The following is a 17,724-nucleotide window of genomic DNA, read 5'->3' as shown; positions in this document are numbered from 1 at the left end:
AAATTACAAACATCTCAAACACTGATTGGACAGTATATCCGTTCATCACTTTTGACTTGTTGCGCTAGACCGGGTGCCTGCTGATTGGTTGGATTGGAGAACGCTAGCTTCTGATTGGCTCACAATCTTTTTTTTTACCCTCTGCACATGACATGAGTCAAAAAACCTCACTTTCGCAACAGCTATTTCCGCTTGGTAACTTAAAAGCGTCACAGCAACGACGTTTCTTAGCTCTTGTTAATAATACTGTTAAACTTGGTTTTCAGTCACGACACTGCGAGAAACAAGTCACCCAGGAAACAACAAAACGTAGCGCGTTGCAAATTTTTAAGATAAATATAGAACGGTTAGCGGGATTTGAAAAATATAAATATGTTTAAAGATATTTTCTTTCTAATATTCGATCAGTAAAATACAGGCATACTGTATGTAAAATGCCATTTCCGGAAAATAACTGTGTTCGGGAACATAAATAAATGATGATAATTTGCCATTTTAAAATAGCAGACAAATTAGTAAAACTCCTATCGTTTATTTGCTTGCGTGTTTCCAATTTCAACGTAAAAAAACGTGTCTTTCTGTGTTTTAGACCTTCGGTGATGGCAGGTCTGGTTCTCTGTGAACCTACGGATCTGTACAACATCCTGAATCAGTATACTACTCGAGTCTCCAAACTGTCCGAATCCAATTACCTCTGCCTCATTGGTAAGTATATATCACTTGACATGCAAAATCATCTAACTGCGACTAATGAAATATTTAGACATGATTGGAACAGTGTCCACAATCCAAATGAAAGTTACTCTGCTCTTGGACATAACGGGCTTCAGGGGTCATTCACTGTGACGCTGGACAGATTACAGCCTCTGTCCAGTCGGAACATGCTGCAGTGGTGTGACAGTCAAAGAGCACATCTGGTGTGACTGTTTTCTTGGGGTCTGTTTCCTAGACGCACGCACAAAAGCCGAGTACGACGAGAGTCACGTCTTCACCGCCAAACGAGCGAAACGGGTGAGTTTTCTTCCCCTGCTTCGAGCCGCACCAGAAATCATGATGCATGGTCACCGTGATTGTGAACTGCGGCGAAGGTCAGCTCTGGTCAGTCCTAGTTACTGACCAGTCCGCTAGAGTGTCCGAAAGCGCTTTTATAGAGCAGGGCGTGGCTCGGAGTAGCACTGCCTTCAGTGACATTATTGAGAAGGAATGACTGTCCGATTAAAATACAAAATATTCAGATTCAAGCCTAGATGCAAAGTAAGTGTGCGCTGTTTACTATTGGATTCTGTGTTTTAGTTCTGTATTTTATTTAGTCTCTAAGTTCAATTTCTACAAATGGATTTCCCGAGACTTCGAGAATTAGCGATATATCCGTTGTCTTTCGTGTTCTCATTTCAGAAGTGACCACCAATTGTAAATCAAAGCCTTATTCCACCAGCCTCATAAAAGGTACGGATAGCAACAGAATTATCTGTGCCACAATCCCCAATGCACCATACTGATATTTCGTTTATTTATTATTTTAGTAGGTCAGATAGTAAAATATGCGTACCTTTGCAGTTCATTGCAAACCTATTGTTTCTACATGAACAACTGACGCTTGAGGTATTTTGTTATCCTTATACTTTAGGAAAGATTATTTTTTACACTAGCCTGAGCAAAACCTTTTTGAACAACAGCACGTTTTACAAATATTTACTTTATAAGTACAGCACCAAATCCCGGAACGTAGTTTCTTGAAATCTTTAAAAAGATTACTTTAAAAAAACACAGCAGTTCAGCTGCTGCCCACTAGAGGGCAGGACGAGACTGTGTAAACTACAAGCAGCACCATCGATTTCTCCGCCGTTGAACACCAACATTAGTCGATGAGAGCTGCGGGGTGGCCCAGGTGTTTGAACACAGATTGACCGGATCTTTCAGTTTTATTCTGTACTTGCCCAGACTCATCTGCATTTAACTGTAACTTGGATGTAATGGCTCATCCCAGGCAGAATGTCTGAAGCCGGAATCTCAAAATTACAACTTGCAAATGAATAGGAAAGGGCTCTGTGGTAAGGGTGGTGGTGTATTGAAGTTCGTTTTTCCTTCTCCAGGACGAGAACGGGGAATTTGTGATTCCTGCCTGTGTAGAGGTGGAGTGCGTGAAGTACTGCATCGTGTATGATGGCAACACAAGTTCCGTACATGGTTGTGGTGAGCTGCCAACACAGCGGGATCCTTCCTCTCTACAGTAGCTTTCACCTGTTGTAGCCATATCTGCCTTTCCTAAGACCTTCGCCAGTCCCTTCCGCGGTTTACTAAAATCATCAGGTACTCTGTGGATGTGCTAAGAAATCATTTTCAAGTTTTATTTATATGTATTAAAGTCTTTCATTTTAGGAGCAATTTTAAAACTCCTGTCCTGTCACAAAGTGGATTGTTAGCTATTCACTGACTGATGGCAGGGAGTTTCTCTTCAGGCCCGGCCGTCGAGTGCGCTGAAGTCCTAGCGCTGTCCACTCGGTATCCAGTTCAGATCCTCAAAGGCGGCTACGAAGACTTTTCTGCCTCCTACCCTTTTCTTAGGACGCAGAAGATCCTGTACACTCCCCAGGTGACGCCCTGCAGCCACCACACTCAGGGGGAGAGGGCTTCACAGCCTTTTGCTGTTTACTTTCTGACAGAAAACCTTTTTTTTCTGTGCGTGATTCAGACTGAATGTTCGAAGGTTCAAATTCAGCAAGCAAGAATGGAAGAGAAAATAGATCTGTTTTAATTTGAGCGCAGTTTGGTTAAAATTTTGCCAGATGTTATTAAAGTCATAGTAAATGTTCATCTGGAGCACGAACCTTTCAGAGTTTCAACTGACGGTTAATTGGTTTTGACTTTACATGTTGATAAGAATTTGGCTTGTAAAGTAGAGTAGGTGTAGTTAACTGTTTTGTTTAAATTAATTCTGTCTCCTGTTACTTATGTGCTCAGTCTGATCAGAAGTTGCATCTCTATTTAAAGTGATAACTGTGGATTGATTAGAGTTTATATTTGTGTGTGGATTTATGAAGCTGCTTCCAATTTGTGTATTTAGTCACAGTGGAAGAGAGTCTTTTTGAAAAAGGGAAGTGGGTATTATGGGCATCACAGCTATGATATTAGTTTTAAGGGTGAAGAACATTTTTAGTCATTTTTAAACATTACCATGTTTTGGAATGTTAATCAGCTTGAAATAAGCATGTTAATATAACCTCTTTAGATGTCAATGTCTGTGTTCTGTTGTTTTTTTTTTGTGTGTGCTATGAAAAGATCAGAAAGTTCCAAATCTTATAATTAAACATAATCTGTTGTGATGTTTGCATCTGCATATTAGAGAGTCTGAGCAGGAAGGAGGGGGAAAGGCCTGGAGTGGTACTATCATTTCCAGTTATCATTCACAGAGTTTTCAAACACCTCTCAACAAATTCCAATTTGTTAACAATTTACAACTGAGGCTATGTTCTTTTTTCCCATTGCTGGGCTACCATGCAGGAATTAGAAAACCTGACGCTGTATCCCGTAGAGATCCTGCCTGGTCAGCTGTACATGGCGAACCTGAGGCAGGCCTCTGATCGTCAGATTCACAAAGACCTCAAATTAAAGGCCCTGGTGAATGCTTCACAAGACAGCAGCCATGTGTGAGTGAGTCTGCACAATTCTGCCTGATACACTTGATTGAATACAAGGTATACATGAATTTAAAGACTTCTGCATGGCATGCTGTAGATTACCATACAGACAAGGTAGGATACCCAGAAAAAGTAAGAAGTATCTTTGATCTTAAATTTTTTTTTTAGAACTTGAATACAATAAGTATAAGTAATATCTGCATGCTTAAAAACCCAAAATCTGGGCTGTGCCTTCTTGTGTTTGCCTGGGCCAAGAGCCAGGTGTGACTCAGCAAGAGTAAACTTTTCAGAGGACACGGTTGTGTAACGTTTCACTTCCTGTCTTGAGTTACTTCATCGCTGAGTGCTGTATGTTCCAGTCAGACCCCTGTTGGTACAATCCTGCTTTAAAGTGATGCATTCTTCTGCATTCTCTCTGCACCAGGTTTAAAGGAAGCGACTGTGAGGTCTTTGACATTCCTGTTGCAGATTCTGTGGAGGCAGACCTCTCTGGTTATTTCCAAAATGTGTGCATGTTTATAGGTTAGTATAAAACAATGTGTAAAATAACATATCACTGTCTAGGCACTCCCAACCCAGAGGCATGTGATGTTATAATGAATTAACTAATTTGAAGCTGGTCTCTGCCAACACTTAAATCTTAATGTCTGTAGGTGGTGCTAAAAATGTTTTCCTGCTTTGATCTGAAAACCTGATTCACAGTCAGGGCTGTGACCTGCTGGTGATGCCCTTTATTTTATTGCGACTTCAGCCTGCATTTCCTTTCTTTTTATTTTAGTTTATCAGAACCCATAGTGCAGTGAGCTAGGAAACATGCCTCATGATAGGTTTGTTTAAAATTATGGGATGTTTTGAGGTGCTTCCTGAACTCATGCTGGTAAGTGTAATGCCTACCCACTGATGGTTTTTCTGTTGTTTTCCGAGAATCCCATCTCAGGGCACAGGGCTCGGTTCTGGTCTTCTCAAGGCTTGGTATAAGCCGCTGCAGTGCTGTGGCAATGGCATTCCTTGTTCATCATCTGAAAGCCACACTGAAGGCAAGCAGTGCTTTTTGATCTCTAATTTCAAGGGCAGGTTATGTGTCTCCATTAGTCACAAAAGCAGAGTACTATGAAAAGCGGTTGAATGTCATGGCATTTTGCTTTGTGTTATTTTAAATGTAAATGTTCTTTCTTAGCATTTTATTAAACTTAGAAATCCACAAGAGAAGATTCTAGGCTTTTCTGCTCAAATATAGGTGTGTTCTCACGACTTTGCAAAGTCGTGTCACTCACAGTTTTGCAAAGCTTTTTGTCAAACCCTTCTGCAATAGCAGTGCAATACCTTGTGTTTCTCTCCTGTAGTTTAGAAAGCATTCAGAAAGACTCTCTGGTACACGCATGCAACCCATTCTGTGCTCTGATAACTGGTAAATGACTGCAGCAGTTTTAACAATCAGGATGCCATCAATGAAACTGAAAACTGCTATTTTAACAGTTGGAAAATCTCACATTGACATTGTTGTCATTATTCAGCAATCACACTACAGGTTTAAAGTTAAAATTGTTGTTAAAATTTCACTCTTTACCTGTGTGATTTCTATATTCTTATTTTTAGGAGTCGTGGGCACATGTGCTGAAATGCAAAACGAATGCAAGACCAAATCGCAGGTTTGTGCAGCAGCTTTCAGACTGGGAGCTGCGTGTCCTGGGTGAGAGGGCCACAGACATTGCAGAGCCACTCTACTGAATGGGTACACGGGCCGACCCATTCTGACTGGGCCATTGAGCCCTGGAATAGGCCATGACCCCTTTCTGCAGCCTTCACCGTAAAACTGAAAACAAAAAGATGAAATATACAGTTCTATCTTTAATTTCACTGTGCAATGGTTGACCATTTGATTATTGGAATTAGTTAAATGTATTAATCATGGTCTCCGCATTTATTTATTTCACACAAAATAAAATTATACCTGTACATACATTGTAATTTGTTTTGTGTTATTAAAAATAGGTATATGCTGATGTTGTGCATGGTGGTGGAGTAGGCACATGCCTGTTTTATTATGAAAACCTATATAACACACCCCTTCTAAAAAAATGTGTTTTGTGTTTTGTGAATGTACTGTATTGTTTTGAGCACTGGAACACATGAGTTGGATGGGGATGTGTAGCGTGATACATGTCTAATAATATTTTGGGGGATAAGGATGGAGTTCTGCAGTTGGTAAACTCTTACCACATTAAAAGGGTATGAAAAAACTTTACGGGAATTCCAGGTATTGTCTATAACAGATTTTTTTCTATAATTAAATGGTATATACATTTCTTCCTCTTTATTTATCAAAGTAAATATTGAGGGCTGGTGCATCCTTGGTCAACACTCTGCTAGAGTTGTAGTAAGGTTTAGTGCAATAGTAAGATCTAAAGAACTTAGCTATCCGTTACAGACACATGGAGAGCCAACAGGCAGCGGGCTTCCCAAATGAAAGTGAATCGCTGCTCTTCCCCGTGTTACGGTTTTCACCTTGTCCCTCTAAACGTGGGAGAGGTGCGCGCACGATCAGTGTGACGTCACACTCCGGGGGGGGCTTCCTATTGGGCGGAGCCGTCCAGTCTGAACCAATCAGCGCACGGGGCGGGGCCGCAGTCTGGCGTCTCCGGCTTCTCTTTGAAAGGAAACCCTTCTCAAAGCCCGGCAACACAGGGGCCCATTGTGACTCAGCGCTCAGCGCAGACACAGATAAACCCTCCCCCAGTGAGCAAGATTCTTCCCTGAGTAAAAGCAGTTAAAAGCAGGATCAGATCCCAGCGCTCGCTCGCTCGCTGGCTCGCGGGGACGCCGAGCCGCCATTGGTGCGCACGTGGAGCCCCAGCGCGCGGTCGCACCGCCCCCGCTTCCCGATTGGCCGGAGGGGCGGAGGGGGCGGGGCCCCGGGGTGACAGCGCTGTCAATGCGCTTTAAGACCAGACCAGATCAGCCTGGCTCATCTATTTCAAACATGGCACTCCGCCCCATTGCGTTCAGCGACTGTCTCCAAGAATGGGAGGATCTGGAGAAAGATTATCAGCAGGTCCAGGTGAAACATCTTCCTCTGTGTCTCTCTTTTTCCCGTGCTGTCGGTCGCCTGCGCCTTCCGTGCCGGTAAAAGACAGGAGGCTGATGGTTTGGACGTGTTGCACTTGAACGCCGAGATGCAGCAAGTTTCGTAAATAATATGACAGTACAGCTAAAGACGGCCTGGCAACCAGTTGCACGGTGTTCTGATGTGAGCCGCACGCGTGAACAGCTCAATAAGACACACCGTTGTTTCACTTTTCTTAGTTCGGGTTGTCCACAGACAGGCTCAGACCGAGCAAATGCGCTCTTGCGCCCGGAATCACGGGTGTCTACGACTGACTCCTGTTTTGTACTGTGGGCTGAGGATGGAGCCGCCTGCGATGGGTTTGTAGATCAATATCCTGGAGGAATCAGGGATGTTGAGCGGAAGCCATGCTGACGTCAATCAGAAACGAATACATTAGGAAATATTTGGCCCTTTTCAAAATTATTGTACATTGTTACGCAATGTAGGCCAAGCCTTTCTACGAGGATCTTTGCGAAATGTCACGGTTGGAACAAGCCCTATATGTGGAGAACAGTTTTAGTCTTGTGTGTGAAAATCTCTAGTTGTTAAGAGTACGCATTCATAACCCTTAAACAAATAGAGCAACACTGCGGGCAGTGAGTGCAGGCGGAGTATTGACCTAAAGGCTTGGTGCTTTGTAATCTGGCGTCTCGGCACAGAACACACCGGTAACAGCGCCTGAGACTGAGCTGCCACTCGGCTTTTACAGCACTGAACTTTAGCCCAGAATGCGCGGTGAATCACAGTACAATAGAAACCTTTGCCCTCCTAACAGAAAATTAACCGAAATTCGCCATGCAACTTTAAAATGATCGAGCTCTGCCGACATCGATCAAATCAGGGCAGATTGATCACAGGTGCCTGTCAGAGAAACATCCCTTCTGCCAACTTTCCCCAGACGGGATCCTGTGCAGTCTTCAGCGCAGTGGCGCTGTGATGCAAAATATAGTAAAGGCAACGTCTGACAGCCAAGTTAATTTGTGGAACTTTAGTTATTTCCGTTCTGTTCAAAAAGACGAGCGACTCTGAGAGGATGCTTGCAAGCGCGCGCCAGTGTAGGGACCTGCGCGCGGGGAGATCCCGCCCGGGGGGGCGGTGACGTCACAGGCCCGAGACCAGGTCCCTGTTGTGGGTCCGAGCTCCTTGTTCTGGAAAAGATCTTGATAGACGAAGGTGTTTAATCTTTAAAAAAAAAAAACGTTTCAGTTCAAATGTTAATGCACAAACGCCTAGGCTACAGTCTCGGTACAAGAAGCATGTTTTCCAGAAGGCAGTGTAAAGAGCTTTGAGTTACACTGCTGTGTACGTGGAATATCTTTTCCCGTGTGCCTGTCACGACCCTACTTTTAATAGGTTATAGGTTAATAGGTTAAAAATAACAGTTATCTGAATATTTAATTGAACTCATTTGCATTGGTATATTGGTATTGTATAATTTGTTTTACTGATATCAGAAACTGTCACCTCCGAAAACAGTGTGTTGTGTAAGAAGGAAAGGATATTGTTCATACTGTATGGCACAGTAGCACAGATGTTTCTGCAGGTTTTCATACTGCACATTGTGCTTCTTGTTAGGATTATTTATTGCTGTCTCAAGCACGCGCATCCTGCGGCTCACCCCTGCTGTAACTGAAGTTTAATTTGGATCCCTCTGGATTCTGGAGGGCTGGTGTCTTCTACCGTCTCTTCCACCTGAGCTGTGGGTTACTTACCTGGTCTCACTATTTCATGAACTGCGTTGTTGTTAATACTTCTAGCAGGGCTGAAGGCAACTGTGCTCTTACTGAAGTGCCTTTTTTCACCAATTAACGATAACAAAGTTAATGGTTTAATTGACTGTACAGTTTGACCACAAAATCAGAAAACCAGAAGCAATCCGGGAATTGAGTTTGATACCCCCACTCTAGATGTCCAGCAAAGTTGAGCTTTTTCTGTGTCCGCCCGGCCTGCAGGAGACGCACCGCCTGTACAAGCAGAAGCTGGACGAGCTGACCAAGTTGCAGACCAGCTGCTCTACCTCCATCGCCCGGCAGAGGAAGAGGCTGAGGGAGCTGTCCCAGGGGCTGAGCGAGTAGGTATTGACCGGAGCTCGTGCCCACGCTGGGCTGTCCTCCTGTCTCCACCACAGGGCGGCAGTGCTCCTTCAGTACCCTGGACATTGCTCATTCAAACCCCATGAATCCCTGAGCCAACGGCGTAGCTAAGCCATTCCCCCACCGCTGCAGAGTATATATACAAGATGATTTTGATGGGTAAGGTCATTATAACAGTTTAAGAATGATTCCTCACAGGGAACACACTGGAAGGCCTAACAAGTCGAGCTCGCGCTGTCCTCCTGCTAATCGTGGGCTCGCTCTCCCCTGTGCTCGGCTCTTCCTGTCTGTCTCAGATGCAGGGCCGGGGTGCTTCCCGAGGAGGCCAGTGTCATCGACGGGATCAAGGCGCTCATTAAGGAACGACCAGGCATCTTCTTTGAGATGGAGGCCTTCCTCCCGAAGAAGAACGGGTGAGACCTTGACGCCACAGGAGTTTCTGCTCCAGGTGACCCCTTGATCTGCTTCCCCTCTTGGCTCCTGTGCCTTTCTGCTGTCTAGCGCCACGTGTTTTTTATATGGTCATCCACCTGTCCATCTTCTCACCACTTTATAGAGTTCAGGGTTTGCCGGGGAGCCAGAGCCTAACCCAGCAAGCAAGGGACACACGGCAGGCTACACTCTGGATGGGACACACACACGGCAGGCTACACTCTGGATGGGACACACACACGCCGGGGCTAAATTTCCCAGCAGCCAATTAACCTACCGGCTGAGGTGGAGAAGCGCGTGATAGCTTCATCTGCTGGTTTAAGGGAGAGCTAGAGGTTCAAGCCCAGAGTGGATCTGAACCAGGACCCCAGGCCTAACACCCTTGTTCTTATAAATCCTGACACGGGATCTTTAATGACCAAAGAATCAGGACCTCAGTTTAGCATCTCGTCCGAATTATGGCACCTCCTACAGCAGAGTGTCACCAGTCACCACACTCCAGACGTGGTGTAGTAATTCTTGTCCAGAGAGAAGATCGCCACCTACTGGTCCACCAACACTACTGACAGCAGCAACCTGGCTTTCCTCCGAGGTCTCCCAGTCCAGTCCTGACCAGGCCCAGCCCGGCTGAGACCCGACGACATCAGGCCACCAGGTGGTAACGCTGCTGTTAGACTACCAGCTTTCATCCGAAAGATACAAACCAGTGTTTCTCTCTGTCTCTCCAGATTGTACCTCAGTCTCGTCCTCGGGAACGTGAATGTCACTCTGCTCAGCAAGCAGGCAAAGTAAGTGCTCGTCTATCTTCTTCATGTGCAGCGTGCTTAGTGGGTCTTTATTTAAACACGATCTGGTCGCGATTTCTCAAATCCAAGGGCATTGGCATGGCTTGAGATGCAACATAAAAGACCCGTTTAATTGATCAGCCTCAATTAGGGTACTGGGTAGAAGTTTGATCACCTCATTTAAAGAAATATCTTACTGTCTAAACATCCGTTTTCTATCCACTTCTCCCAATTCAGGCTCGCAGGGGAGCGTTTTATTATGATTTTAATGATAATAAACTTAATTTTAAAGCGCCTTTAAAAGTGGCTTCTTAAAGCACTTCACAGTAAGAAAAAACATTCACAATGAGAGCAGATGTTTCTAGAGAGGCGGGTTCCTTTTTTGACCAAAGTGATAATATTTACATAATTACATAATTGATTATATTTACACTATTAAAATAGAACTGTTCATTCTCTAGTCCTGTTCCTCTAAAGCCACGAGATGTAGTCTACATCTCTTCCTAGCTGAGCAGCCAGGTAGTGATTTAATTGCATCTGGTGACTCAATTGGTCCTTTTTACCAAAGTTCAGTGAAAATAGCAGTTCAGATATTGACCACTAGAGGGAAGTACAACCCCACTTTCAAAACCAGCTACCCGTGGAATTTCTCGGATAACGAGCATCAACATTCGTGTGCTTAATTATTACAAAGAGGAGCTCTTTCTGCCCATCTTGTTTGTTTGGTAGTTTAGTAGCAAAGGGGATCTAAAATGTTGATAGATATTTCTTGACAGACGGGGACACCTTATTGTAAACAGGCGCTGTCCTTTGGATGAGACATAAAACCGAGGTCTTGACTCTCCGTGGTCATTAAAAATCCCAGGGCATTTCTCAAGAACAGTAGGGGTGTAACCTCAGTGTCCTGGCCAAATTTCCCTTTGGCATTTACTAATCATGGCCTCCTAATAATCCCCCTCTCTGAACTGGCTTCATCACTCTGCTCTCCTCCCCACTGAGAGCTGGTGTGTGGGGAGAGTACAGGTGCATCATCCATCCAGGTGGGGGCTACACACTGGTGGTGTGAGGGAATCGCCATTATCTCTAAAGTGTTTTAAATGGATTATCCAGAAAAGTGCTATATAAGTGTAAGGAATTGTGACCCATACTGAGCACATTATACTCTTGGGAAAGCTTGAGCTCTCCAGTGTAAATGAATTCCGCCCTTTGCTGTATTCAAGTGTTCTGTTTTTTATTGCTTCCCCATGCCGTTGTGGTTAAATGTGATTTGCCGGCCTCTTTGTTCTCCCCTTGCTGCTATTTCTGTGTTTTGCCACTCCACTTTTTTGTTTTCCGTCTGCAAATTGAACTAGCCTGTGAACGATATCGGTTTTTAATCCGTGTTCATGACCTTTGATGCTGCAGTTCTTCTAGTTTGAGAATTTTCATTATATGGGATTCTATGATATTTCCAGAAAGCATTTGATAAAAGGCAGATGCTTAAAAAAGTCCTTGTTTGCTTGAAGAATTCTAGTTAAGTTAAACCTGGCACAGTGGTTGACAGTGCTGCTTCGCAGAGCTGGGGCCCTGGGTTCGATTTCTGGGCTGCTGTCTGCATGCAGTTTGTATGTTCTCTCTGTGTCCATGTGGGTTCCCAAAGACATGCCGGTAAATTAATTGGCTTCCGGAAACGTTGGCCCTGGTGCGAGTGTTTGTGTGTGCCCTGTGAGGGACTGGCTGCCTGTGCAGGGTGTACCCTGCCTCGAGCACATGGCTTGTTCTGGTGTAGACTCTGGCTCCGCCGCGACCCTCAATTGGATGAAGTGGTTAAAAAACACATAGGGGGAAAAAAGCTCCTCTGTACATCACCCAAAGACATACCCTAAACCAGCCCAACACCAACTACCGCCATGCCTGTTTCATACCAATTTAGTCTAAACCCCTCTGAAAATGTGGCTCTGAGCCCTTCACCAATTATCTCATGAGTCAATTAATGCGCCACATATGGGTCTGAGACATTTCTATATCACTTTACAGTTGACTATGATGCTATTCATGCTATAGTACGTTAAGGATATACTATTAAGTCACTGCTGTGCGCTAAGGCTGCACTGTCTGCTCTCCCACCAGGTTTGCCTATAAGGACGAGTACGAGAAGTTTAAGCTGTGCCTCACCATCCTCCTGCTGCTGTTCTCCTTTACCTGCCGGTTTCTGGTCAGCAACAGGTACAGGACTGACCGCTGGGGGGTTCTGGGCTCCGGTCTGCAGGGGGTGGGCAGGAGACGCCGCTGTAGGTGTACCGGCTCTGAGCATCGCCGTCTGCAGGGCCTGCGCAAACATGCAGCCTGCAGATACACTGGAGCTCAGTGCCGATGTACAGCCTCCCTGTAGCCATGAGCAGGTTTTCCCTTTGTCTGAGGTTTTCTTCTGTGTGCGTTTCCTTGCAGGGCGGTAGATTCTCTTTTCAACTTCCTGCTGGTGTGGTATTACTGCACGCTCACCATCCGAGAGAGCATCCTCATCAACAACGGGTCCCGGTTAGTGTCCCGCCTGCCGCTCGTTTGAGCTTCCGGTAAAACCCAGGGATTAAAAAAAAATTGGTTTGAAGTAAAATCGCTGAGCGGTTGTCATTCTGCCCCGCCTTGCCCCTCTCCACCGTCGGTGGGCTGGTGGATGCAGGGGCCTGGTGTCTCTCGCTGACGCCCGGCGAGGCCCAGCCGGCCCAAGTTCTGTGCTACAGCCGAGGGGAGCCCCAGTCCCAGCTCCAGAGGGTGGCCTCGGAGACGTGGCCCTCTGCACCCCGGGTGAGAGAAGTGAGGCCTGTGCTCTGGGCCAGCTCCCAGCGTGCAGAAGCCCTCCCTGTGTCTGCTCTCTGCTCACTGAGTCGTTGCTGAGTAGATGTGCAGCAGCTGTGTTCCAGGGCTCCAGATGTTCCCTGGAGTGGGGGGTGTTTGTTGTGTGGCAGCGAGACGTTTCCTGCTGGAAGTCTTGCCAGATGTGGTTCTCGTCCATCGTTCCTGTCCTCACAAACGTGTGGGTTTGAATTTAGCTCTTGTTTTGACATGACGGTGCACGTGAAATAAAGGACCTGGTTTAAGAAGCAGCCACCCTAATTCAGACGGGTTTTAGGCTTTCGTGCGTGCGGGCTGTGACTCTGGCCTCTGCGCCTGTTGTGCCTTTTGTCCTGGCAGGATCAAGGGCTGGTGGGTGTTCCATCACTACGTGTCCACCTTCCTCTCGGGAGTCATGCTGACCTGGTGAGTCCCTCCTCAGCGAGACGCACCAGCGGCCCGTCTGCAGCAGCCTGCTCCGGTGCACCCATCCGTAACAGCGGAGAGCAGAGCTTCACACGGGGGGCGGTGGGAGTGTGGAGCAAACTGCTCAGCCACGCTGTTGAAACTGATATCTTGGCTGCTTTCGGGAACTGGTTGGACAGATTCCTCCGTTCAGTCGCCTGAGCTCAGATGGGCCGGATGCCCTGCTCTCGTTCGCAGTCTTCCTTTCCCTACTTATCAGCCTCTCGTCTTGTGTGCTCTAGACATACAAGAGGCGCTTTGAAGGACAGTTTCTGAAAAATAATGAAATGTTCCGATGAATTGCATCAATAACTTAGTTATATACATATGTACACAACCGCAGTGTTTGCCATTCTTGTTAATTTCCATGTCGTAATCCACGCTGAAGCGGCCTCCAGCTGCCTGTCCGGTTCACTGACTTGTCTTTCCTGCCCACCAGGCCTGATGGGAAGCTGTACCAGATGTTCAGGAACCAGTTCCTCGCCTACTCCCTGTACCAGAGTAAGTCGAGAGCTCGCCTGTGTTGGACAGAGACGAACAGCACCCTGGGGTGGTTAAGCTGCCTGTCTTCGACTGATCTTTTTCTGAGTTTTTTTTTTTCAGGTGTAGCGACTTTACTCTGCTGTGTGAATTGTTCAGTGGTCCTCTGTGTCAGTGATCAGTGTCAAGTGACAACAGGATGATAACTTTGTCAGGAAAAACGACCTGAGTTGCTATGATACCTCAGAATGAATGCAGTACTGCTTGTTGTACTGCAAGGGGGGGCGCTGTCTTATATACACACACACATAGGGACAATTGAGACGCAGATTAACCCAGCCAGCGTGTCTCTGGAAGGAGGAAGAAAACCAGAGCGCTTGGAGAGAACCCACACTCATAACATGCAAGCTTCACACGGAAGGCTCTCCAGTTTAGAATCGAACCCGGGACACGAAAGCTGCGAAGCAAGAGAAGGGCTGCATCAAAAACGCACTCTTTCAGTTGGCAGTGTAGATCTGGGTGACACTCCCTGAACGAAGAGCACACTTATTTCTGAATAAGTTTGGTATTTCTGAAGTCTTCTGTGCAGGAGTGTGTTATTAGATGAGAAAGGGAAACGTCTGATCTAGCCTAATGGGGACACACCGGTGATCTAGAAGGGAGGTAATGCATAAGGTGATTCTCCTTGCCTCAGGGAACAGGCTTTGTGGGGAAGAGTAAGTCCATTCGCTGCCCATCACTTCTCCATGTTATCTTATCCAAACTAAAGGGAAATAATGTCCTGTTTGCTTGCCAGTGATTACACAGCAAAATTAACTGTCATAAAACCCTTAATGATTCCCCCTGGAACAGCAGACCCCAGAGCACATCTCCAAAATACAAGGACTCTCCTCAGCTGGAATCATGATTGGAGAGCATCTCTCCTCTCCTCTCTTTCCCCTCCTTCATTCTCGGAGACTCTTTTCCCGGCAGCATGGAAACGCAATCCGCAGCCCTCTAATTACGACAGACATGAAACCTGCATTGACAGTCATTGTTTTTCCCTGCATGCCCGGTATCCGGTTCTGTGTTTGCGCTGCAGGCCTCGTGCAGTTCCTGCAGTACTACTACCAGAGCGGCTGCCTGTACCGGCTCAGGGCGCTGGGAGAGAGGCACAACATGGACCTGACTGTGGGTAAGCGCGGGGTTCCGGGGAACACCCAAGTAAAACAGAAGCTCCAAGTGGAGGAGACCTTGTCTTGAGAAAGCGTGTCCCTGCTTGTCTCTTTCAGAGGGGTTTCAGTCTTGGATGTGGAGAGGGCTGACCTTCCTGCTCCCTTTCCTGTTCTTTGGTCATGTAAGTGCGAGGTGTGAAGCCGTGTGAGAATACGAGGCCTGTCACCTTCTGTGGGGGTGCCAAGAATTGCAGTGCAATTGTGGGTTAGTGGGTTCATTAATCATTAAGATCAAGTTTAAAAAAAAACTATTATTTTTCATACACTCACCCATTTCAAAATGATTTTGAGTCCTACGACTGCACAGAGGGTTTTATTTTCCGTCAAACGCCCGAGTTCTCTGCAAGTTCCACCAGCTGTTGTCTCCCATGTTGCAGTTCTGGCAGCTGTACAACGGACTCTGCCTGTTCTGGATGGCCCGGCTCCCAGAGTGCCGAGAGTGGCAGGTTGGTGTTTTATGTGCCTTGGGAATTTCGGTCAGGGTTCCGAAGTGGAGCAGAGCCCTGTAGTCCTGAGCTTATGGGTTTGAGTCCGATGCCCTTCGCAGACTGCGATGAGGATTGTCCAAGCTCTGGCGTGCAGTTGGCCCAGCAGGGTTTAGGGCAGGTAAGACAGGTGACAGAAAAGGGGAGACTCATCTTTAAGGCGCCAAGCCGTTTCCTGTCCCCAGGGCGGCGAGATGCCCGAGTCCGTGCTGTGGGTGCTCTTGTGGCCGGACTCTCCTCTTCCCAACCTGCTCCATTCATCCCCCCCCACGTCTGTGAGCTCCCGCTGTCGGAATGGGGTTCATTTCGGCATCTGTCCCTGCCTTCCTCTTGTTCTTTCCTGGAAAATTTCCTGGAATCCATAATTCTTCAGTTAAAAAGTTCGATTTTAGGAAAAGGAACCTTTTCTCTTCTGTGTTGGTGGGGTTCGGCGTGATCGCAGAAATAATTTGAGACCAACAGCAAGTCGGTGCCATAAGAGTTCATTACAAGCAGCACAGGGTCCAGTTAGCATCTTAGTGGCTCTACAGACCATCTTAGAGGGTGGATGTGGTCAGTGAACCCTACTACTGGACATACGCACAACTGGTAATAGACCAGTCTGCTTTTTTTAATGCTTTGCTTTCCTGACCCATCCTCAGTCTCTCTTTCCCTCTCTACTGTCTCCTTCCTCAGGTGCTTATGTGCAGCTTTACGTTCTTGGTCCTCTTCCTGGGGAACTTCTGCACCACACTGGGAGTCGTCTACCAGAAGCTCCAGAACAAGAGCCAGGGAAGAGCTAAGAGGCTATGAAAGCAGTAGAAGGAGATGAAATAAACACTCCAGCACACCTGTCCTGCTCCAGCTACTGTGTCTATCCGTGCCCCTCTGTTGCTCCACCCGATTCAGTGTGGTCTTCTGGTCTCAGTGCAGGTCCTGGGGCCAGTGGATACGTACTAACAACTCGAGATCGGTCTCCATCTGAAAGACAGCCTATCGGATCATCTCATAGTGAGGACTTGGACTTCATAGCGTATGCATTGCAATCCTGCTGTTGTGCAAGTTTCACCTCCAGAAGCTGTTTACGTGTGCCTCATTTTTAATTGTACGAAAATGCAGTTCTGTGCCTGACTGTAAGAACTGTAAGAAAAAGAGTGTCCCGGCCTACATGTGAAAGCTGGGGGCAAAAGGAAAGAACAACTAAACTATGAACCACAGTGATGCTTTTTAGATCAACCGATTCAAACAAAACGATCCCACTGGGCTTGTATCCTGGGCTGGGTTTGTGTGCACGTGGTTGCTAGGGTTCACCAAGAGCCATGTCCATACTATAGAAAGAAAAACTGCAGAACTGGGGTAAAGCTGGTGTTTTTAAATGATGCTGTACAAGCTTTACTGCAACCCTTTTCCTTCGCTCTCTGAGGATTAGGAGTGGAATGACAGTACAGGGTATCCTTAGAGCCAGTGGATACGGCTTTACTCTCGCTCAATAAAAAAACAGGCTCGTTGATGGACTCCAGCAATGATACACCTTTGGTCACTTGTTGAAATAATTAGATTGCTTGTGATATTTCAAAGTGGTTTTGGGGGTAAGTGGTACATGTCACTGTCTCAAAGCAAAGTCTGTATACTTGTTCTACGCTTGTGTTAATGCACAATTACATCTGGTAGGGTTGTTGTAATTGACTCCTCAGTCTTGTATAGATAGTAATTTTCTTACATTGATCGCAAACCAGGAGCAGCTGCATTGTAAAGATCAATGACACTCCTACTGTGCAGCTATTCCTTCAGTTTATTTCGCCAATAAAAGGGATAAAAAGTAACACGGGTCCCTGCTTCCATAGTATTGTCAAGGGCTGTTGGATCTCTAGACAGTAGATGCTCTATATTGGGATGTTCCCCTTCCTAGCAGAACTCAGTTAGGGCCCTTGTGCTGTTGCTGCTTGTGTGCATCAGCAAGCTGTAGCATGCAAGAGCCACTTAATAAAGGAGTGCACTGGATAAAGGGAGCATGCAAACTCCATGCAGAGTGCAGCTCAGGTTCTGAACTTAACCCAATGCTAACCACCACGTCACTGTGCCGCCAGAATCCCTCAAGCACCAAGACGTAGGTTCCCAGCCCATCTCTAACACCTCAGGGTTTGACTGAGATCTAGGCCTGAGCACCGTATTCATTGCACACAAATCACCGTTCCTTTCCACTTCCCAGCAGCTCAAGCCTTTCCGATTCAGAGCA

General features: G+C 46.4%; 2 protein-coding genes across 5 annotated transcripts; both read left to right on the top strand.

Moving 5' to 3' along the window:
• The first annotated feature begins 1 nt into the window (after position 1).
• Positions 2-5,594, top strand: styxl1 (serine/threonine/tyrosine interacting-like 1). Of its 3 annotated transcripts, none has more exons than XM_069184294.1 (9): positions 2-195; positions 590-705; positions 950-1,011; positions 2,094-2,193; positions 2,460-2,593; positions 3,502-3,647; positions 4,063-4,160; positions 4,563-4,675; positions 5,235-5,594. In XM_069184294.1, exons 2-9 carry the CDS (start codon positions 600-602, stop codon positions 5,364-5,366), a joined length of 891 nt encoding a protein of 296 aa, XP_069040395.1. In that variant the 5' UTR covers positions 2-195; positions 590-599; the 3' UTR covers positions 5,367-5,594. The 3 variants fall into 3 exon arrangements, with proteins under 3 accessions (XP_069040395.1, XP_069040393.1, XP_069040394.1); XM_069184292.1 differs by lacking the exon at positions 2-195 and adding an exon at positions 202-309; XM_069184293.1 differs by lacking the exon at positions 2-195 and adding an exon at positions 202-346.
• Positions 5,595-6,273: 679 nt separating this feature from the next.
• On the top strand, positions 6,274-17,311 carry tmem120aa (transmembrane protein 120Aa). 2 transcript variants are annotated; one of them, XM_015367660.2, is made up of 12 exons: positions 6,274-6,690; positions 8,697-8,815; positions 9,134-9,250; positions 9,998-10,057; positions 12,164-12,259; positions 12,482-12,571; positions 13,226-13,291; positions 13,770-13,831; positions 14,892-14,984; positions 15,082-15,146; positions 15,402-15,470; positions 16,185-17,311. In XM_015367660.2, the coding sequence occupies exons 1-12, from the start codon at positions 6,571-6,573 to the stop codon at positions 16,299-16,301; spliced, it is 1,074 nt and encodes a 357-aa protein (XP_015223146.2). In that variant the 5' UTR covers positions 6,274-6,570; the 3' UTR covers positions 16,302-17,311. The 2 variants fall into 2 exon arrangements, with proteins under 2 accessions (XP_015223146.2, XP_006641015.3); XM_006640952.3 differs by having other exon boundaries at positions 6,276-6,696.
• The last annotated feature ends 413 nt before the right edge of the window (positions 17,312-17,724 follow it).

This window comes from Lepisosteus oculatus, chromosome 26 (assembly GCF_040954835.1).
Source record: "Lepisosteus oculatus isolate fLepOcu1 chromosome 26, fLepOcu1.hap2, whole genome shotgun sequence".
NCBI classification, from domain to species: domain Eukaryota; kingdom Metazoa; phylum Chordata; class Actinopteri; order Semionotiformes; family Lepisosteidae; genus Lepisosteus; species Lepisosteus oculatus.
Note: the sequence above shows the minus strand (reverse complement) of the source record. Positions and strands in the feature narration are given on the sequence as shown.